This window comes from Haliotis rubra, unplaced genomic scaffold (assembly GCF_003918875.1).
Source record: "Haliotis rubra isolate DU_JTF1 unplaced genomic scaffold, ASM391887v1 Scf200, whole genome shotgun sequence".
NCBI classification, from domain to species: domain Eukaryota; kingdom Metazoa; phylum Mollusca; class Gastropoda; order Lepetellida; family Haliotidae; genus Haliotis; species Haliotis rubra.
The window spans coordinates 49,512-73,858 of record NW_025766004.1 but is presented as its reverse complement, the minus strand read 5'-3'; the positions used below and the strand labels follow the sequence as shown (position 1 = coordinate 73,858).

The 24,347-nt window shown below is 40.1% G+C and overlaps 1 protein-coding gene and 1 long non-coding RNA gene across 2 annotated transcripts in view; one reads left to right on the top strand and one right to left on the bottom strand.

Moving 5' to 3' along the window:
- The window catches only part of LOC124275635 (zinc transporter ZIP13-like), an 80,390-nt gene that overhangs the window by 51,492 nt on the left and 4,551 nt on the right, over nucleotides 1-24,347 (top strand). The window contains exons 2-7 of the mRNA XM_046711243.1: nucleotides 7,342-7,446; nucleotides 9,492-9,598; nucleotides 15,009-15,215; nucleotides 17,384-17,473; nucleotides 19,685-19,798; nucleotides 23,046-23,115. Of these exons, the coding sequence (XP_046567199.1) occupies nucleotides 7,342-7,446; nucleotides 9,492-9,598; nucleotides 15,009-15,215; nucleotides 17,384-17,473; nucleotides 19,685-19,798; nucleotides 23,046-23,115 (693 nt within the window). The remainder of the gene's footprint in view (nucleotides 1-7,341; nucleotides 7,447-9,491; nucleotides 9,599-15,008; nucleotides 15,216-17,383; nucleotides 17,474-19,684; nucleotides 19,799-23,045; nucleotides 23,116-24,347) is intronic.
- On the bottom strand, nucleotides 1,501-24,328 carry LOC124275636. Its single transcript, XR_006898324.1, has 4 exons — nucleotides 24,318-24,328; nucleotides 22,047-22,056; nucleotides 13,994-14,001; nucleotides 1,501-1,703 (listed from the first exon to the last, which is right to left on the bottom strand). It is a non-coding gene; the product is annotated as an uncharacterized LOC124275636 (long non-coding RNA).

Sequence of the window (24,347 nt, the reverse complement as noted above, 5' to 3'; positions counted from 1 at the left end):
CATGGGAAGTTCACTGTCGTAGTGTCACTTTAGCATTAACAACATGTTTGAATAAGAAACAAGGCAGTGTCTGAATGTACATTCATGTTTATTCATTCAAATAAAAACAAGGTATATTTTGTTTACTTTGTGAAAGAGTCACTGATCTTACTTTGCATTTTGTGCGCCGATGCAGTCTAAGTAAACTTAGGCTCAGTATTATTCGTTACACTGCTATACTGAGTCTAACAAAACCTTGTGGAAAGTCTCGTCAGCTGACCTTTTCAATGGACCAATCAGAACACAGCTTACCAAATCGTGAAAGTTGATATTCGCACATACCTTTTGAACTTTTACCTCGAAAAAGTTCTTTACCCGAACAATTCCGAATGCTATTTTCCGTACGATCGCTTCCGAGTGATGCACATAAAGCATGCCACAAGAGTGAGTAAACAGTCGCTGAAAATAGCGTTTTGTCAGTATTCAAGGATGTCAGCTTTCGGAAATATTAGCTAATGATAGCCATGTCAACAGAAACCCCAAAGCAGGTCATATATCTGTGTTCTATGCGGGTTTTCATTTGTTATGAGATCAGTGTTGGCGACTGGGGAAGAGAAAATCCATTTTGTAAGTCCCGCCAAACCCTAAATAGTAGCTGTTGTCTGATTGGTTAAATCCGTTCGTCCATATCTTGTTTGATTGGATGGTCATAGGTCGCTCAAAGGCTACCAGAGGCGACCTTCCACAAGGTTTTGTTAGACTCAGTATATAGCAGTGTAACGAATAATACTGAGCCTAAGTTTACTTAGGCTGTGTGCCGATGCCTCGAGTGCAATGCCCTCAGCGGCACTTTCCAAGTTCTGCACATGATACAGAAGTCGTGTTTCCGAATAGTGTTGTTACAACATACGATTTACCTTAAATACCCTCGAATCAACAACATGTAAACTCTTGCTCGCTTTTACAGTCAGACTGCCGTATCCATTGCCGTAATATGATTGGCTGCCTTAGAGCACGTCTGATTTTGACCAATCATGATCCTTATAGCAGACTGTGGTGAAAAAGCGTCATTAGAAACCAATCTTTATCCAATAAAATCGCTTCTTACAAATGTGAAAATACTCTTGGCAAGGGTACAGTGATATTGTTGATGTTCAGAGCTTCAAAAACAGAGGTATTTTCCATTGTTGTGTCATGTTACCGAGCGGAAAGCCACTGATATCGGGAAATGGGCGACCATACATATTATGTAAGAAATCTTTTTATAATAATTTTCTTCATAAACATAGGCTTCATCTATGACCTTAGAGTCTATGGGAACTCGGTGTCACGGCAGTAAATGCCTCTGGTTGACTGGTGTTGAAAGAGTTAATTACTCTATGTAAGTGACACGTACCACTCACTATTTAACAAGAAACTGATTGACACTTCCCGTTCCTGAATAATCTCGGGAGTAACCATGATTTGTGTTGTTACATCATTTGGACCTAATTGCACCAAAGGTTTGCGCAATCCTTCATGTGCCGGTTTTTACAGATTCGTTTTCATAACAACTTGTTCGTTGGGACTGAAAAACAATGCCGATATCCTGAGTAGACAGATGCTGATGTTTACAGATGTATCTAAATGATAATTAAGTGCATTTCTGCCGGGACTGAAACTTTGTGCTGATGTAGGCAGAGTGCCGGTGTTTATAGAGGCCGATATTGCCAGAGTCCACTCTACTAATATTTGGAATAGGTCCAACAATATGAAGTATAAGCTTAAATATGTTGTATAGGCATCTTTAAAAGATGGGTAATAACAAGGTAGCAATTGTATGGATTACAGCTTCTTTAATATATATATAGTGACATTTCGATAGAGATCCATATACCATTAAGCTAACGGCTTGATAAAGGTAAAGGTGAGGTGAAATTTGGTTTAACGTCGCGCTGGAGAATATTTCGCTCATATGACGATGTGCATGCATGTGTATGTGTACGCGCACCTGCTTGTACCAGCCTAGACTGAAGCTGGTTTTATAGTGCTAGCCCACTGAGATACCATGCCGCAGTGAAGCAAGAATACCCCACTCAGACACATTATACTGACTCCAAGCCGACCAATCCTTGTTGTACCAATTAATGCCGAGCACCAGGCAGGGACCAACAAGTACCATATTTTAACGTCTTTTGGTATGACACGGTCGGGGATCGAACCCGCGACCTTCCGCTCTCCGTGCGAACGCTCTAACCACCACGGGGGCGGTCGATAAAGGTAAAGGATATGTACTGAAACTTTGACATATTGACACCGGCAAATCATCTCACAGTAGCTGTCTAACTGATGTATTTATCAATAACGTAAACCTGTTAAAAACTAATATTGTGGATGACAACTTCTTCGTTATTGTATGTCACAATGTTTCTGGGCTAGGAAACGTTATGACATACAATAACGAAGAAGTTGTCATCTATAATATTAGTGTTTTACTTGAATACCAACTTCTACATGCCTCTCAAGAACCTCGGCATAAACCTGTTACAAAAACATATAGCCACTAAGAATGCAATATATAACTGGAGATGGTACTTTGAATGACTTTAATCACCTTAGCTAAGACTGCCACTTGACTGTCATGAGACAGTGACCAGAAATTGCACTCCTTGCCACAAGAGTGAGGAATGTGGGTTTATGCCACTTGTAGCAGGTGGCATCAGACATGGGCTTTACCCATGGGGAATCAAACCTGGGTCATCGACATCACAAGTGTACACTTTGACCACTGAGCTAGCCAACCATCTTCTATTGCAACATGAAATGACTAAGCCACAAGAAATGAGAAAGCTATAACAGCTGATCCCGCATAATGACTCATGTTGAAGGATTCTCTGTCCAATGATTTCCAAGCAGTCAATGTTTGATGCCCCTTTCATAAGTGCATCTGCTTTAATAGTCCATCAGTGTGTTTAAGAACCTTCCCCATAAACAGTTTACAGGACACTAAATATGATTACCTTCAGCCCAAGACACTTCTATAGCAACAGTTGTAAGTCTAAGGTAATGTGTTTCCTGCAGTTCTGAAGGCAATTAAGCCATAGGTTCATCAGCAGGCCAGATGAAGGCTCTTGCCTTATGTCCACTGAATATAGGGAGACTACTGGCTGTAACTTGTCTGGGGATCTGTGTGGATTTGAGTGCATATATTTATCTGTTCAAAGGTCCCAAGACTTGCATGTTAAGTAGTGTAGGAGATGGAGACTTGTACTTAGAGGAACTGTGAGATACATGGTCTATGTATGTGTAAAATATTGAGGCTTGCAACATGCCTGTTTATAGAAACTGTGAGATACATGGTCTCTGTGCAGATGGAGAGAGACTAGACCCTCTTTAAGCCCTTGTAGCCTGTTGAATACAAGAGACCAGTCTCATTCTGAGCCCTTGTAACCAAGTGACCAGTCTAATTCTGAGCCCTTTGTAACCAATACAAGAGACCAGTCTCATTCTGAGCCCTTGTAACCCAGTCTCATTCTGAGCCCTTGACATAGCAACCTGTTGAATACAAGAGACCAGTCTCATTCTGAGCCTTTGTTACTTGTTGAACCAGTCTCATTCTGAGCCCTTGTAACCTGTTGAATACAAGAGACCAGTCTCATTCTAAGCCCTTGTAACGAACACAAGAGACCAGTCTCATTCTGAGCCCTTGTAACCAACTTATAGACCAATTTTCAGCCCCCTGGAACACAAGAGATGAGAGAAACTTCAAGCAACTGTAACACTTTCTAGAGCCAGGTTACCCTTCTCATTACAGTAACCAGCCTTCAAACCTGTATGTGAATACAAGAGACCAGTCTCATTCTGAGCCCTTGTAACCTGTTGAATACAAGAGACCAGTCTCATTCTGAGCCTTTGTAACTTGTTGAATACAAGAGACCAGTCTCATTCTGAGCCCTTGTAACCTGTTGAATACAAGAGACCAGTCTCATTCTAAGCCCTTGTAACCAACACAAGAGACCAGTCCCATTCTGTTGTAACCAACTTATAGACCAATTTTCAGCCCCCTGGAACACAAGAGATGAGAGAAACTTCAAGCAACTGTAACACTTTCTAAAGCCAGGTTACCCTTTAAGTTACAGTAACCAGCCTTCAAGACCAATCTTTCAGCATATGTAACCAATATAAGAGACCAGTCACAGACTTCAAGTTGCAGTAACATACCCTACAGACAGTTCTCCTTTAACATGTTTAAGCCACAGTATCCAATATATGACACCAGTCCATCTTCCACCAATGCACCGCCACCATATTGCTGGAATATTGCTAAATGCGGCGTAAAACTCACTCACTCACTCACTCACTCACTCACTCACTCACTCACTCACTCACTCACTCACTCACTCACTCACTCACTCACTCACTCACTCACTCACTCACTCACTCACTCCACCAATGCAACCGCCACCAATGCAACTGCTAAATGTAATTTAAAAACTGAACGAGTTCATTGAATTCATACGCGATCAATCAGTCACTTTAATTAGCGGTCCTTAAACTGCCATTTAAGTATGGTTTTGATGAGCTCTCAACCAATCAGAATCAAGTATCAGACAATGTTGTGCTAGAATAATCGATATGTCAAGACATGAATCGATACTAAAACAAATGAATCATGTATGGTATCGTGCAAAGCTTGATGCATCGGTGAATCATGACATTACTAGTAACCAACCCAAGAGACAGGTCCCAGTTTCATATGTTTAAGCCACAGTAGTCTGTCGTACGGACCCTGAAGCAAATATATCCAAGAAAGCCCACACAAGTCTAGAAAATGTGGCAAGTCTAGATTTCCTCAGCTTCCGAAAATTAAGAAAGTCTCAGAGCTCCTTTTCATTATTTTTTTTTTTTTTTACTATGAACTTTTTTCAGTAAAATATGTTCATTTCAGAGACTAGTTGTTAGTCTAAAGCCACAGTAACCGATATATAACAACAGTCCATCTTGCACCGATGTAACCAACTGAAGACACAGGTCCCAGTGTAACCCACACAGGCAGATCTGTTGAATAAGGTTACATGTCACCCAATGCTCATCCCCAGTAACATATACCACAGGGAGGATGGAGAGCCAGCTGCTGGCATTTGGTCTGTCTGGGATGTGTAAGGTGTGCCCCTGCAAGACCTCAGCATCAAATAAACCTACCAGCTGTGACAAGGGCAGGTTATCTCTGACTATTTGTTCAGCTTGGCATCGTCCACGCCTCTTTAGTCATAAATGATGTGCTTTTGGGTCCACTCAGCCTATTCTACTTCCTATGTAACACCTCAGTTAGCCTTGGAGTAGTAAATTGTGGATTTGATTGGGATCTGTCACAAATCTGGTAGCTTTGGCAGTCTATGTAATATTTCACCTTGATCACCTGAGAAGCCTTTTGTGAGAGTCACTATTTGTCTGCCTGACATGTACATGCTATTTATTCTACTCTGAATTTTATGCATATTTTTACCTTTGGACATAATAGCACATATATTGGAATTTTTATAATGCACAAGAGATAGTTTCAAAGGGAGAGAACTGATGTGATGAATCATGTAAGGGGTTGTTGTGTAGGTGTATTCTTCAACCCATTGTTAACTTGGTTGGTTGGTTGGTTGTTTCATAATGCACTCAGCAAAATTCCAGCTATATGGCGGCGATCTGTAAATAATCGAGTCTGAAGCAGACACTCCAGTGATCGACATCATTAGCATCGATCTATGCAATTGGGATATGATGTTATGTGTCCATCAAGTCAGCGAGACTGACCACCCGATCCCGTCAGTTGCCCTCTTACGACAAGCATGGGTAACTGAAGACTAATTCTAACCCGGATCTTTACGGGTCCATTGTGAGCTACTGACTGCACTATTCTAAGACAATCTGTGGGATGTGGACATTCCATATGTTCAAACTGTGCAATATTCCCGAGTCAAGAGATATGGCACCTTGTATTGGTTGATTCAGCTACAACAGGCCACTAGTAAATGTCCTTCACAATAAACTTTCTCTTTAAAACCATGCTTGTTTGGAAAAGGTAAAATCATAGATTGTTTTTTGGCGTTTTGTCAATAGTTTAGTGTGTATACATGTATTATTTGTTTTATCATGGTGTAAGTGCAGTGACCTTGAACACAAATGTTGTCAACCCTTTTTCAACTTACACTTCACATATTTTAAAGAATTCATTTGATTTGTTTTGTTTTTGTTTTTGACATAATTCAGGTTTGGAGTTTCTAATACACTTTGTTGACAGACTCAGTGAATTAGCTTTGCTTTTTGGTATAGTGCTATAGGTTATCATCCCACAAGGTATATGGTTGTTCTGTATTTGTTATGAGCATTCATAACATAGGACCGCCTCCTTGGTGTAGTGGTTAGAGCGTCTGCCCGGAGAGCCTAAGGTCGCGGGTTCAATCCCCGACCGCGTCATACCAAAAGACGCTAAATTATGATACTTGTTGGTCCCTGCCTGGCGCTCGGCATTAATGGGTACAACAAGGACTGGTCGGCTCGGAGTCAGTATAATGTGTCTGAGTGGGGTATTCATGCTTCACTGCGGCATGGTATCTCAGTGGGCTAGCACTATAAAACCAGCTTCAGTCTGGGCTAGTACAAGCAGCCACACCTACACATACACACGCATGCAGGTCGTCATATGAGCGAAATATTCTCAAGTACAACGTTAAACCCAATTTCACCTCACCTCACCTCATAACATAGCTTACCTATGAAGATCTGGGTTTGAATTGGTCTTCAACAACCAATGCTTGTCGTAAAAGGCGACTAACGGGATCGGGTGGTCAGGATCGCTAACTTGGTTGACACACGACATCAGTTCCCAATTGCGTAGATCGATGCTCATGCTGTTGATCACTGAATTGTCTGTTCCCGACTCAAATATTTACAGACCTCTGGCATATAGCTGGAATATTGCTGAGAGTGATGTTAAACAACAAACAAACCAACAAACAATAACATAGCCTAGTGGTTAAAGTGTTTGCTCATCATACCTAAACCCCAGGTTCGATTCACCACATGTGTACAACATGTGAAGCCCATTGTTGGAGTGCCATGATGTTGGTGGATTATTGCCGTAAGTTGGAAAGCCATACTCATTCATTCATTCTAGTAATTGCAATTTGCTGGCCATTAATTGTATGCTTTTATTTCACACTTTCTGTTAATTATCCAACCTTGATATTGAGAGAACTACTGTGAGTCTATATGATAATCTGTTGTTCCTTACAACAAACTGTTCTTGACCATGAAAACTATTTGCACTCAGCCTCCATGTCATGTTTACGATGTTTACGCCAGTTTAACTTGTCTGTTTATTTTTCTCAGCTGCTGCATCTCGCCTCAAGTTGATGTTGAGCTTCGCAGTTGGGGGTTTACTGGGAGATGTGTTCCTTCATCTTTTACCGGAGGCGTGGGCGTATCTCGATAAAGGTAGATCTTTATCTGTTGACAATCGTGATGTGCATGTGCAACTCTAAATAAACAGAAACTGCTGAACGATGAAGCCTGTGGCAATTTCAGCACAGGATAATGTAACCGCCAGCTGCAGCTTAATTGGTTGGCGTGATAAAAATATAATAACTAAGGGTTTATGGTTAATCATTTCTGTTGTTTATGAGCAGAATTATTTGTTTGAATCCGAATAAATTGTTTTTGTATAATTTGTTATCATACTTTCCATTTTTATATTATTTTTCAGAAAAATCTCCATGCTTTTGAACAACATTGTATTGATACAAATGAAAAATGAGAGCATCTCAAAAACTTAAGCGTCAGCAAAAATCATTATTAAAACTGATGATACATTGAATAGATATCTGATAAGGGTTTTAAGACTACATATATCTTGAATCCTGATTAGTTAAGTCTGATATATATATATATATATATATATTAAGCATTTTCTTTGTCAATATTTTCCAAGAGGTAGGACGGAGGAAGGCAGTAAAGCCACAATAAAATGGTTCTGTCTAATATTGGTAATGTTCTGATATCCAACCAGGATCAAAGTTAGAAATTTCGGCAGTGGTGTAGTTTAGTGGTTAAAGCAGTGGCTCAAATCTGTACAATGTGTGAAGCCCATTTCTCATGTCCCCAGTTGTGAGATTGATTTAATATTGCTAACAGCAGCATAAAACCATACTCACTCACCCCAAGATAGAATTGGTCTTCTGCAACCCAGTTTAATAAGAGGCAACACTGCATTCATAGATCAGTTGTTTAAACCTGCTGACCGGTTGTGGTATTCCGATGGTCTAAATTGATGCTCATGATGTCAATCACTGGATTGTCTGGTCCAGACTTGTTATTTTAAGGGTCACATGCAACCAAAAAATCAAACATAATTAAAACACAATTATCACTTATTCATGACATCACTGATTATGAAAAAACATATAAACAAAATTATCAGCGTACAATCGCAAATCAAAAGTGCAATATTTTGTACTTTGGTTTACTTCCCTCGAAACGATGCACCCGGAATACCAAACCCAGTCAGAGCGGGTGGGTGTGCACTCAAGTGTAACGAGGACTTTCATTGGCTGATTCATTTGCTGATGCCGTCACGGCTCATTGTGTGTGTGTATATAGAGATGTTGGGTTTTGTAAATACATGCTCATTTTTTGTGTATAACATTTTGCAATCAACAGACATCATAAAATGTCATGTGTACAAGTATCACACCTGCCTGTCTGTACTTACATTATGTGACAGTGACGTTGCATGTGACCTGAGTGTAGCTTTACACAACAAACAAGAAATGTTTCGATTCATCATTAGATTTCTGTTGGCTTTCCTGAGAATTGTGTAAAGTTCAGTCGTATTCTTGATAGTTTGAGCACAAATGGATGTTTCCCAAAGGTTGCTATTGTTTAGATTCCAGGACAGAATTACGTGTGGATCAGATATTGCAATAAGTAACCAGTTTCAGATTTTGTAAACTAACGTTTAGCATCTGATTACCATTGATTGAAACAAATAATTCCTTCTAAATTGAAAGGGGCGGTAGGGTAGCCTAGTGGTTAAAGCGTTGTCTCGTCAAGCCGAAGACCCGGGTTAGAATCCCCACATGGGTACAATGTGTGAAGCCCATTTGTGGTGTCCCCCGCCGTGATGTTGCTGGAATATTGCTAAAAGCGGCGTAAAACCAAACTCAGTCAGTCTAAATTGAAAAGGATTCCCAGTGAGATGGGAAGAAATCTAGACTTGCTTTGTTTAGGGCTTTAGCATTGCAGAAGCGCTGGGCGGAAGGGGAAATAATGCAGTTCAGGGACTGTGTGACAGATGACAGATTTGTAACATTATACCACATTGGCTAGAACAGATGCTCATGTTATCAACCACTGGTTTGACATTGCGATACATCAACAGTTGTTGAATAGCCTAGACCTTCACACAGTTTCTGGACATATGTAAATGTTATATTCAAAATTGATAAATCAAATTAATTACAAATATGATCTTTAATTTTCAGATGACCTGCACAATAGCCATTCAAGGATCGGCCTTTGGATCATCAATGGCCTGTTACTGTTCCTTATTTTAGAGAAGACATTTGGAGATGAAAATGAATTTACTCCAGTAAGTAAAACCATGGTGAAATGTTAGTCAAAGTATTATGTTGCCAGACAGTCTGTTTTTATCTTAGTTATTACCTACTGATTAATATGAAAATACTGGACTGAAATATAATTCTTAATTTCTCAAATGAGATGTGTATATATACTAGTTCAGATAAAGAGAAATTTTATGTGTGTGTTCTAATTTTGGTGCATTAGGGAAAAACTAAAGCTGATTCTAGCTCACCTTAGTTCTCATACCTTAGTTCTCATACCAGAGACCCATTCTCATACCAGAAACCCATGAAGGTCTGGGTTAGAATTGATCTTCAGTAACCCATGCTGTCGGGTGGTCAGGCCCTATCCCAATTGGGTAGGTCGATACTCATAGGGTGGGTGGATGGCTTAGTGGGTGTGTGATTGTGTGAGTGAGTGGATGGGTGTGTGAGTGAGTGGATTGTGTGTGGATGGATTCATAAGTGAATGAGTGAGTGGCTGATTGAGTGAGTGAGTGGACAGCTTAGTTGGTGTGTGATTGAGTGGGAGAGTGTGTGAGTGAGTGTGTGAGTGAGTGGGAGAGTGTGTGAGTGAGTGGGAGAGCGTGTGAGTGAGTGGGTGGATGATGGGTGAGTGAGTGGGTCAGTGACATGGTGGGTGGCTGATTGTCTGTGTGTGAGTGAGTGGGAGAGTGTGTGAGTGAGTGGGTGGATGATGGGTGAGTGAGTGGGTCAGTGACATGGTGGGTGGCTGATTGTGTGTGTGAGTGAGTGGGAGAGTGTGTGAGTGAGTGGGTGGATGATGGGTGAGTGAGTGGGTCAGTGACATGGTGGGTGGCTGATTGTGTGTGTGAGTGAGTGGGAGAGTGTGTGAGTGAGTGGGTGGATGATGGGTGAGTGAGTGGGTCAGTGACATGGTGGGTGGCTGATTGTGTGTGTGTGTGAGTGAGAGTGGGAGAGTGAGTGGGTGGATGATGGATGAGTGGGTGGATGACATGGTGGGTGGCTGATTGGTGTGTGAGTGAGTGACATGGTGGAGTGGTGGATGATTGTGAGTGTGTGAGTGAGTGGTGAGAGTGAGTGGGAGTGAGTGAGTGGGTGGATGATGGGTGAGTGAGTGGGTCAGTGACATGGTGGGTGGCTGATTGTGTGTGTGGAGTGAGTGGGAGAGTGTGTGGAGTGAGTGGGTGGATGATGGGTGAGTGAGTGGGTCAGTGACATGGTGGGTGGCTGATTGTGTGTGTGAGTGAGTGGGAGAGTGTGTGAGTGAGTAGGTGGATGATGGGTGAGTGAGTGGGTCAGTGACATGGTGGGTGGCTGATTGTGTGTGTGAGTGAGTGGGAGAGTGTGTGTGAGTGAGTAGGTGGATGATGGGTGAGTGAGTGGGTCAGTGACATGGTGGGCGTGTGGATTGTGTGTGAGGAGTGGGTGGAGTGGGTGAGAGTGAGGTGGGTGGATGATGGGTGAGTGAGTGGAGTCCAGTGACATGATGGGTGTGTGAAGTGATGGTGTGTGAGTGTGAGTTAGTGACATGGTGGTGAGTGAGGCGGATTGTGTGTGTGAGTGATTGCATGAATCTACTAGTTTGGTTTTAACACTATTTTCACAGTATTCCAGTTATATCCCGGCTTGTCAAGTTATATGGCAGCATTATTTAAGCCCAAAGTGATGCAGTTCCCAGATGTTTACCACTTTGCTGAAACCCATGAGCAGGGGATAAAATTCTGCTTCACGAATTAAGCATCCCTTTCTATCTCATTCCTGTCGTATACAACATCATAGAGTGAGTGAGTGAATTTAAATTTACACCGCACTCAGCAATATTCCAGCTATATGGCGGCGGTCTGTAAATAATGGAGTCTGGACCAGACAATCCAGTGATCAACAGCATGAGCATCGCTCTGTGCACTTGGGAACCGATGTCATGTGTCAATCAAGCCAGCGAGTCTGACCACCCGATCCCATTAGTCGTCTCTTACAACAAGCATGGGTTACTGAAGGTTCATTCTAATCCGGACCAGGCTACATAACATTTGTTTGTTGGGGTTTATGTTTAGATATAAATGTAAAAGTCAATATTATTATGTGATATCATACGACAAATGACCTTTCCACCTTTGGCCTGATACTTCTGAGACATAGATCAGAGGGATAGGATAGACAAATCTAAACAAACATACAGGCATGTATGTATAAATATCCTTTGCCCTCTCCCACGCCCACCCCAACACCCCAACACCCCAACACTCCAACACCCCAACACCCCAACACCCCAACACCCCAAGACTAAATATACATAGAGTGAGAGTTACCGTGAGTATGGATTTATGCCGCTTTTAGGAATATTCCAGCAACATCACGGCGGAGGACACCAGAAATGGGCTTCACACATTGCACCCAAATGAGGGAATCGAACCCATGTCATCAGCGTGACGAGCGATTGCTTTAACCAAAAGGGCTACCCACTGCCACAAATAAGGGAGTGTTATAAGAAAGGGATAAGCTGTAGCCATGGTAACAAATTTGATATTTTTTCTTTGAAACTTTTGAAATAAAAAGAACTTCTTCTTCCATTTTCACCGAAACAGCAGCTGCGAACCCTATCACGGAACCAGATAATCCTAATCTCGGCTGACAAATGCATGGCATATTCCCATGCTCCCTTGGCACATCATTGCTCACACCCCAGTAATCTCAGGGACATCAGATACGAGAGTGTGATAGTCGCTGAAAAGAACAAACATTATCTAGAGTAGATTCGCATGTAATCTCTAATCCTGTACTATCTCTTTCTGCCATGCCATGTATAACTTTCCTGAGACGGCCATTATTCTGTTGTCATGCCCCAGTCAGACTAATCTCTTGGCGGTGTGAGACCAAGTAGGATGGTTGTAGAGCCAGACCTTTAAAATATTCCAAACCAAAATTTCATGACATTTTCTTATTTACCGATTATGTTGAAACAAATATAATTGACAAGCCAAGTGAAGGTGCAGGTGATAATTAGACAGGGCTCCAGATAAGGGTCGTATCGGTGTATGTACGGATAAAAATATGTACAATATGATAGGGTATAATGTAGAAAACATAGGAGATCCACAACACATCAATGTTGTACTGTGTTAGAATCATTTACAGATGTATACATCGAAAACATATCAATCTGATTTCAAGCAGTGTCCATCTTTGATTTTACGTGAAGAAACCACGTACCCCAGTGAATCATCTCGGTTAAATTTGATTGGTCAAAATTGTGCACCTGTATGTAAACATGGCGGCACAGAAACAAATTACAAGTTTCTTTCACAAACAAAACTGTGCCTCCTGAAAAAAAAAGGACTATGTACTCCTGAAATTATCTGGAGCCCTGATTAGACTACCCACATGCTTGTTGTAAAAGGGAATAAATGTGTTGATGTCAGTCAGGGTGGATGTCTTGGTTAATGCATGTCCTAGATGATGTCAATCACTGAACTGTCTGGTCCAGATTCGATAATATACAGACTGCTGTCATGTGGTTGCAATATTGCTGACTGCTTTAAACAACAAAACAAATGTTGATAAAAATCAAATATGATTTTCAACCCGCCCAGAAAATTAAAGGGTAAGTTCCTTAAAACCATATGTATTCAGTTTTCCAATGGGTTTAAATATGTTTTAACATCCGTTTTCCCAAGTATAATTGAATAATATATAACAACTTTAATTTAATTTGTAGTTTGCTGGTATTTTCAGTTAATAAATTAAAACACATTATTGACATGACTGATATCTTGCAACTACTCTTAGGTTCCTACGGGGCAGCGGGGTAGCCAAGTGGTTAAAGTGTAAGCTCGTCACACTGAAGACCCGGGTTCGATTCCCCACATGGGTGCAATGTGTGAAGCCCATTTCATGTGTCCCCCACCATGATATTGATGGAATATTGGTAAAAGCGGTGTAAAACCCAACTCACTCACTCACTCTTGTGGTCCCATATTACATTGCTGTAATATTGCTAAAAGCGGCGTAGAACTAGACTCGCCTACTCACACCCACTCACACCCATTACGTACGGGAATGTCCCTGCAATCACGATCTCTCATGAAGTGACATATTGGATAAAATGTTAATTGTGATAAAATTATTTCGAGGCATCATTTACTGTTTCAGTTGCATTTGATATATGATTAAGAGATTATGATTACCATAAGTAATTGTCTCATGAACTAAATTGGGAAAAGCAATTTCTACAACTGATTAACTACCCAGTATAATAAACCAAATATAGTTTTTTATGGTTATCTGAATTATTAGTACTTTGTACATTCTATTTAAGTTTTATATGTTGCCATTAATCTATTCATAATAAAAATTATCAGAAGTTTAGCACTTCCAAATATGGTATCTTTGAAAGTAATTTTAACAAATGTGAATGAAACTCTAAACTCTTTATGAAACATTTATAACATCTGGGATTACATTTTCTTGACAAAGTACAGACCCTGGTACGTTTTGGGTGTTCCATCCTGGATTCGAACCCACACCCTCAGAGTGGGACACCCAGCACACCCTCAGAGTGGGACACCTAATTGCCAGCACACAAAGTCTGCAATCTAACCCACTCAGCCACAAAAATGAAAGTCTGACAACTGGTGATCTGGATCACATACTTTGTGTACTCCACAGACAAGTGTGAACCCTTTATGACAAAACAGCAAATAGTGACAGCATATGTGCCAGCTGGAAATGAAATTTCTCTGCCCTGACTGACTGAGTTTGATTGAGTGAGTGAGTGAGCCGCTTTTTTGAGCAATATTCCAGCAATGATCGTGGTGGGACACCAGAAATGGGCTTCACAGTTTAGTTTTATGTACCCATGTTCCAGGAATTCAACCCAGGGTCTTCAGCATGTCAAGCGAACCCTTTAACCACTAGGCTACCCAACCACCCCGATGCATATTGAGGCTCATGATGTCAATAGTGGTTTGTCCAATTCTGAGTCAATTTGGGGTGGTAGGGTAGGCTAGTGGTTAAAGTGTTCACTTGTAATGCCAAAGAGTAGGGTTCAATTCCCCACATGGGTACACTGTGTGAAGCCCACTTCTGGTGTCCCCTGCCATCATATTGCTTGAATATTAATAAAAGCGGCGTGAAACTAAACTCACTCACTCATTCACTGAGTCAATTATCTACACACTGCCATTTGATTTACAGGTGGGGCAGTGGGGTAGCCAAGTGGTTGAAGTGTTCACTTGTCTCGCCAAAGACCTGAGTTCGATTTCGCGCATGGGTACAATGTATGAGGCCCATTTCTGGTGTCCCCCACCATGATACTGCAGGAATGTTGCTAAAAGCGGCATAAAACCATACTTACTCACAGATTTGCAAGAATATTGCAGTGTTGAACAGCAACAGCAATTGCATGCTCTAATTAGAAGCTGTGATATGTTTCAGATCAAAGATACTTGTGAAGAGGAGCCTAGACCTGTCAGTGCCCCGGTGAAACAAGAGAGTGAAAATAGCCACAAAAAGCGGAGACACAAAAATAATAAGAAAACCTCCGAGGCTGTGAATAATAAAAAAGTTGTGAATAGAGACTCTTTAGCAAATACTCAGCAGAAAAATACACCTGAAAGTAGTTCGGGCAAAGAGCATATAAAGGTGAGATATATTTACTGACTTCAACTGTCCATATCTTTTTCCCATTTCGCCAATCCATTCGGAATTTTCATTCTGACATAAAATGGTTTCCAATCTCAATTCTCCCTGCCGATTTTGAAAGTTTTGTTCTGACAGGTCAGCATAAGTATATTTTGTGAAAGAAAGGAGTTTTAGCTTTGACTTAAACATATAAGGAGAAGCAGAACTTTTGAGCCCATTTTGGAGACAGGTGAGGAACGACAGTATACGAATGGACTTTGTCCAAAGCAAGAAATAGTAAATTTGGATAGAATACCTCTGCTCATTTCTAGATTTAGCTGTTTTACAGATTTTATACATACTTGCAAACTTTTTATGCCCCCGCCATATATGGCTGGGGCATATAGGGTTACCCTCGGTGTCCGTCCGTCCGTCCGTACGAAACAGGGAATGTATTCTATCCACTTCTCCACCATAACCGCTCTGTGGAATTCAATGAACTTATACATGGGCTTTCTTGGGACTCTAATGGTGTGCATCTCATATTTTGTTTTTGTATTTTATTGTGTTTTTTTTGTAAGTTTAGAGACATTTGAACTTAAGTACATTTTGCTGAATTTCTCTATGATGATAGTGTAATAGGGGATGAAGTCTATCCAGTTCTCCACAAAAACTGCTCAACAGCATTGAATGAACTTCTACATGTCTTTTGTAGGGACTCTAAAGGTGTGCATTTCATAACTTTTTATGCAATTTCTTAATTTTGTCACTTTTACAGATGTTTGAAATTAGTTTAATTTTGTTCTATTCAGCCAGTTCGTTCCATCCAACAGGGGGGTGTATGTTATCCCCTTCTCCTCAAAAACTACTTTATGGAATTCATTTAGATTACACATGTGCTTTATAGGGACTCTAAAGGTGTGCATCTCATATTTTGATTTTGTATTTTATTTATTTTTCCAATTTTAATGCCGTTTGAACTTAGATAAATTTTGTTGAATTTCTCTCTGAATATAGTGTTATAGGGGATGAAGTCTATCCACTTCTCCACAAAAGCTGCTCAACAGAATTGATTGAGCTTCTACGTGTGTTTCATTGGAACTCTAAAGGTGTGCATCTCATACCTTGTTCATCCAATTTCTTAATTTTGTCACTTCTACAGATGTTTGAACTTAGTTGAATTTGGTTCTATTCGTCCTGTTTGTCCCATACAACAGGGGGTGTACTTTATCCACTTCTCCTCAAAAACCACTGCACAAAACTCATTAAGTTTACATATGTCTTTTAAAGAGACTCTAAAGGTGTGCATCTCATATTTTGTTTTTTGTATTTTATATTTTTGGTATGTTTAGAGACATTTGAACTTAGATACATTTTGTTGAATTTCTCTCTGATGATAGTGAAATAGGGATTAGGTCTATCCACTTCTCCACAAAAACTGCTCAACAGAATTGATTAAGATTATACGTGTGTTTCATTGGGACTCGAAAGGTGTGCATCTCACAGTTGCATAGATGTTTATTGAACTTGTTCGTGGATTTGGTTCAATTATTGATCTTTATATGATAATAGGTTGTGTTATCTAACCCCTCAACACATTGTTTTTAGTGTTTTCAAGTACTTCAGTGGGACCCTGAATGTGTGAAGTCTTCCTACAGCAGCGGGGGCATCCGTGTCCCTGGACACAATTTTTTCTTGTCTCTTACTGGATATGTCCCTGTCTGGGCTACTCCATAGACTTTTCAATTACTGTTAACTGAAAGTTTGGTTCAAATGAAAAGTCACGGAAGTCCTGTATTTACGTCACATGCTTAGCTGACATGACATGCTGTTTCTGATATCAGTGCATGCATTTGCTTTGGATGTATGGGTTATAAGTTAATAACTGATAATAACTATAACTTTCAGGAAATCGGAATGTAAATTTTGAAGTATTTAGTAGTGATAATCTATTGATAGTCGGGACATGAATGGCCCAGTGGTCTAAGGTGTACAGAGTTGCTTCCCTTGGATACTCCAGAGTTGCCTTGGTTCCAGGTTCAAATATTTGCTTTTGATCTTTAAAGTAATGCTGACAACATCTGTACCTTTAAAGGAATCAACATTTGCATATAGTTATCAAAGATAATCAGTTGATGATGAAGTTGATGATTAAGTTTCACCGTATCCTGCATCACAACATGTTTCAGGTCAGCGGTTATTTGAACTTGATGGCCAACTGTATAGACAACTTTACCCATGGACTGGCTGTAGCAGGGAGCTTCATCGTCAGCACAAAGGTGGGTGTACGTGCTAGGACTGACTGACTGAGTTTAGTTTTACGCTGCTTTTAGCAATATTCCAGCAATATCACGGCGGGGGACACCAGAAATAGGCTTCACACATTTCCCCATGTGGGGAATCGAACCCGGGTCTTCGGCGTGACGAGCCAACGCTGTAACCACTAGGCTACCCCACCGCCCGTACATGCTAGGAGGGTACATAGAGATCAGAGAGGAACTGCCTGGCGGTTGTGCTTAGTGTCATGATGGAGTAGATCCCAAGGGTTCTTCAACTCTTACAATGTTATTCTTAGCGTCTTTAAATTAAATTTCCTTCCAGCTTTGCACTTGTTGAAAATATGACAGATTTATTGGAGGAAATCCTTTTTCTCTTTGTAGGTGTAATCTTATTATAAACATGTTCTGACTGAAGTTTGAACAATGTGCAGTGATGTGTAATTATTTTATGTACACCTGAAATGTATCAATACTTTCAGTCATTGTTGCACCCCAGGGTCATACATTGATCAGGAAATGCTACAGAATACTATGGCCATGACTTAATATCCTCATGGGGATTCTGGGTTCAAATCCCACCAGGTCCTCAACAACCTGTGCCAGACTAAAGGGGCAAACAAATGTTCTAACCCAGAGTTCATACATTGATCAGGAAATGCTACAGAATACTATGGCCATGACTTAACAGAAATATCCTCATGGGGATTCTGGGTTCAAATCCCACCAGGTCCTCAGCAACCTGTGCCAGACCAAAGGGGCAAACAAATGTGGCCAGGGTGCCGTTGTACAAAGCGATCTTAGCGCTAAGGTGACCGTAACTCCCATACCTTAACATAGACTTAAGGTAGTCTTAGTGCTAAGGTGACCGTAACTCCCATACCTTAACATAGACTTAAGGTAGTCTTAGCGCTAAGGTGACCGTAACTCCCATACCTTAACATAGACTTAAGGTAGTCTTAGCGCTAATGTGACCGTAACTCCCATACCTTAACATAGACTTAAGGTAGTCTTAGCTAAGGTGACCGTAGAACTCTCATACCTTAACATAGACTTAAAGGTAGTCTAGACTTAAGGTAGTCTTAGCTCCTAAGGTGACCGTTAACATTGAGCTCCCATACCTTAACATAGACTTAAGGTAGTCTTAGCTAAGGTGACCGTGAACTCCCATACCTTAACATAGACTTAAGGTAGTCTTAGCTTAAGGTGACCGTAACTCCCATACCTTAACATAGACTTAAGGTAGTCTTAGCGCTAAGGTGACCAGAACTCCCATACCTTAACATAGACTTAAGGTAGTCTTAGCTTAAGGTGACCAGTAACTCCCATACCTTAACATAGACTTAAGGTAGTCTTAGCTCTAAGGTGAATGATCCCATACCTTAACATAACTTATAGTCTTAGCTACTTAACCTTAACATAGGTAGTCTTAGCTAAGGTGACCCGTAACTCCCATACCTTAACATAGACTTAAGGTAGTCTTAGCTCTAAGGTGACCGTAACTCCCATACCTTAACATAGACTTAAGGTAGTCTTAGCTCTAAGGTGACTAAGGTGACCGTAACTCCCATACCTTAACATAGACTTAAGGTAGTCTTAGCTAAGGTGACCGTAACTCCCATACCTTAACATAGACTTAAGGTAGTCTTAGCCTCTGGGTGAACTTAGCATAGACTTAAGGTAGTCTTAGCTCTAAGGTGACCGTAACTCCCATACCTTAACATAGACTTAAGGTAGTCTTAGCTCTATACCTTTAACATAGACTTAAGGTAGTCTTACCTAAGTGACCGTAACTCCCATACCTTAACATAGACTTAAGGTAGTCTTAGCTCTAAGGTGACCGTAACTCCCATACCTTAACATAGACTTAAGGTAGTCTTAGCGCTAAGGTGACCGTAACTCCCATACCTTATCATAGACTTAAGGTAGTCTTAGCGCTAAGGTTGTTTTGTACAACGGCACCCAGATTCCTAATTTGATTGATGCATCCTTGTACCCAGTGGCATTCTTTTGTTGTTCAGATTATTGATCACTGGATTATCTGGTCTAGAATCGAATATTTACAGTCTGCCATCCTGTAGCTGGAATATTGCTGAGTTTGCAGTACACAAAATACGTCACTACTGTTCAAAAATATTTTTTGAAGAAATTCTAAGAAACTGACAAACAATGAAGAAGAAGTTTCATGTATGCATGTTTTTCGTATTTTTCCAGGTTGGGTTCATGACAACTATAGCAATACTCTTACATGAAATTCCCCATGAAATTGGAGACTTTGCAATACTACTACGGTCAGGATTTGATCGATGGAAAGCAGCAAAGGCACAAGTAAGTAGCCGAGACTGTTATTGTGTGCAGTAGGGGTGAAACGGTACGCTCATACCATGGTGCGGTGCGTATTGCGGTACAAGGCCTTCGGATTGGTTCGGTCCGGTTCGGTTCGGTCCGGTTCGGTTCGGTATATGAGATATGATCATTATGCTGAACTGGTCTTCAGGAACCCATGCCAGTCGTAAGAGGTGACTAACGGAATCGGGTGGTCAGGCGCGATGACTTGGTTGACATATGTCATTGTATTCCATTTGTGTAGATCGATGCTCATGCTGTTGATCACTGAATTGTCTTATCCACATACATATTTACAGACTGCTGCCATATAGCTGGAAAAATTGCCAAGTGCGGCATTTATCATCAACAAACAAACTTGGATTCTTCAATGTGTCAATTTCTCTTGCTAAAACATTGGTCATGCTGTTGGTCAGTTGGTGACAACTCAAGGATTGATCTGAAATTTATATGATTACTGTCCTGTAGTTAGATGTAACTTTGATTCTGAAAATGTTACTTCACGTTCCACAACACAAGCAAATGGTTCAGACTACAAGTCTCCCACGCACTGAAACTATTGTTTAATTTCACTGATCAGAAATCTGAATCAATCTTTCTCCTCATCATGCAATTTCAGCACTTTACTGTATATGAAAATATTAGCATCTATTGTCCAGGAGTTTCCATGGTTTTGTTGATGTGACAATCCAATTGATTCCTTCTGGGCAATCTATACATTAACAGGGCTGGTCCTGTATCATTGTAGCTTATCATCTAATAGGATATTGATCAGTGAGGGTGTAAAGGGGAGGCCATCATTTCAGGAATATGTTTCAGTAAATAAAATCAAAGCCAAAGTAGGGGCTAGTTCTTTTTGATTGCAGAATTTTACAGGCACAACTCAAAGAGTTTTTCTGTGAAAACTAACTGTTAATGTCTTTAAAAGGGCTAAGGATGAACCCCAAAGGATTTGAAATCTATATGTAATTCAGATTCTGCCTTTCAATTTATGCATTCTTCATGCAGTTCTGATAACATGTACAGAGAGGCGATTAAGAGGCAATAGCCCAGTAGTTAAGGTATTCACTTGTCTCATTGCATGTCAAGGTTTGATTAAGGGGTAAACTCACTCACTGAATGAATCACTGACTGACTCACTCACCCACTCACTCACTCACTCATGATGTCACTCACTCAGTCATGATGTCAATCACTCACTCACTCATGATGTCAATCAATCGCTCACTCATGATGTCAGTCACTCACTCATGATGTCAATCACTCACTCACTCATGATGTCAATCACTCACTCACTTTATCGCTCACTCATGATGTCAATCACTCACTCATGATGTCAATCACTCACTCATGATGTCCATCACTCACTCACTTTATCACTCACTCATGATCTCAATCACTCACTCATTTTATCGCTCACTCATGATCTCAATCACTCATGATCTCAATCACACACTCATGATCTCAATCACTCACTCATGATGTCAATCACTCTCACTCCTTGATGTCAATCAATCTCACTCTAAACACTCAATCACTCATGATGTCAATCACTCACTCATGATGTCAATCACTCACTCACTCATGATGTCAATCACTCACTCACTGATAATCACTCATGCTCACTCATGATGTCAATCACTCTCACTCACTCATGATCTCACCCATGATGTCAATCATGCTCACCTTGAATCACTCACTCATGATCTCAATCACTGATGATCTCACTCATCTTAATCGCTCACTCATGATCTCAATCACTCACTCATGATATCAGTCACTCACTCACTCATGATCTCACTCACTTAATCACTCACCCATGATGTCAGCCACTGGTGTGTCTTTTACTGACTGCCACAGCTGGAATATTGCTTATCTTAACAATAAAACAACAATCAAACTGATGTCATGAAGGTCCTAGTCATGCCGAAGCCCATTTCTGGTGTCCTATGCCGTGATATTGCTGAAATATTGCTAAAAGTGGCATAAAACCAAACTCACTCACTCATCAAGGTCCAACAGAATATAATTACATTCTTGTTCATTATTCATAAGGAATCAAGAAAGTGGGTTTTTTAGATTTATGATGTTGAATAATTATTTTTGATGCAAGGACCACCTGTTTAACCCTCACTGTGGCCAGCTGTTAAATCTGTGGGTGTTGGTTGTCTCTTTCAGATGGTAATTATGTGTAACATGTGTGTCGCTAATATTTATATGCTTGAATGACTTATTGACAACTTGATAGAAAAGGTTAAAAAAAATGGAACATGATCAATTTTTAACAAGGACTAGCAGTTTTGAATATCTTTTCAAATGTATAATGATATATGATTTAATGTCATTGTGCCACATTTTTTTTCGTTGATTTGGTATTGAGAGAATATGATTTGTTTGTTTGGTGATGAACTCAAAACTGATAAATATTCAATGTCTTGCATAACAGGTACTGCTATTGAATTATCATGTCTAGTGATGTTTGATTGCAGGTTTCCAATTTTCATTTTAAAAGTTTGTTTGTCAACATCTGAAAGCTAGAATATTGCTGAGTGTTGTGTTAAACAACAAACAAACCAAACGAAATCAAGATAAATAAACAAAACTACTTAATCATATCCATCTACACAGGGTAAACTTGGGTAGAATACTTCCCCATGCTTGTCACTGATATTGGATCAGTGAGTGAGTGAGTTTAGTTTTACGCCACACTCAGCAATATTCAGGCTATATGGCAGCGGTCTGTAAATAATTGAGTCTGGACCAGACAATCCAGTGATCAACACCATGAGCATCGATCTACTCGATTGGGAGACAATGACATGTGTTAACCAAGTCAGCGAGCAATACCACCCAATCCCATTAGTCGCCTCTTACGATAAGCATGGGTTACTGAAGATCAATTCAAACCCAGATCTTCACGGCTGTGATATTGGATCACAAAATGTCAGTTGCCCTTGGTTATGCAGCTTGTTGCTCATGCTATCAACCACTGGTTATTTAGAGACATCATGACGTAGCATGACCAGTCCAGACTCCTCTGTACAACAACTTTCACTCTGTACATGGACACAAGGTGTGAAGCTGAGCTGTAGTCTACATGGGCAGTGCTATTGCTGGAATACTTGACTGGGATATAAGGTTGCATGCCATCATATATTCATTGACTTGAACATTTGTAAAACATTCAGGAAGTAGGATCAGATTCAGATAGTTTCATATGTCTTTGCAGCTCCTTACAGCAACAGGGGGTGTCATAGGAGCTCTTACTGCACTTTTGTCAGACTCTGCCCAGGCAGCAGGTATGTGATGTCAGTACAACAGAGAGTTAACATTGTGTCATTACAACAGAGTAAAATTGTGTCATTATAACAGTGTAAACATTGTGTCATTATAACAGTGTAAACATTGTGTCATTGCAACAGAGTAAACATTATGTCATTACAACAGATTATCAACATTGTGTCATTACAACAGAGTAAACATTGTGTCATTACAACAGAGTAAACATTGTGTCATTACAACAGAGTAAACATTGTGTCTTTACAACAAAGTAAACCTGGTGCAATTATAACTGAGTATCATCATTATGTCATTACAACAGAGAGTATCAACATTGTGTCATTACAACAGAGTATCAACATTGTGTTATTAGAACAGAGTATCAACATTGTGTCATTACAACAGAGTATAACATTGTGTTATTACAAATATAGTATCAACATTGTGTCTTTACAACAGAGTATCAACATTGTGTCATTACAACAAAGTATAACATTGTGTCATTACAACAGAGTGTAACATTGTGTCATTACAACAGAGTATCAGCATTGTGTCTTTACAACAGAGTATCAACATTGTGTCATTACAACAGAGTATAACATTGTGTCATTACAACAGTATAACATTGTGTCATTACAACAGAGTATCAACATTGTGCCATTACAACAGAGTATCAACATTGTGTCATTATAACAGAGTAAACATTGTGTCATTACAACAGAGTAAACATTGTGCAATTATAACAGAGAGTATCATCATTGTCATTACAGCAGAGTAAACATTGTGTCTTTACAACAGAGAGTAAACTTTGTATGATTACAACAGAGTAAACATTGTGTCATTACAACAGATTATACCTTGTGCAATTATAACAGAGAGTATCATCATTATGTCATTACAACAGAGAGTATCAACATTGTGTCATTACAACAGAGAGTATCAACATTGTGTCATTGCAACAGAGAGTATCAACATTGTCATTAAAACAGAATATCAACATTGTGACTTTACATTAGAGTAAACATTGCGTCATTATTACAGAGTATCAACATTGTGTCATCATTGTGTCATTGCAACAAAGAGTATCAGCATTGTCATTACAACAGAGAGTATCAACATTGTGTCATTGCAACAGAGAGTATCAACATTGTGTCATTACAACAGAGAGTATCAACATTGTGCAATTACAAAGGAGAGTATCAACCAATTTTCGTCAATTTACAGAAATAGTCAAATGCCTGAAACTTGCATT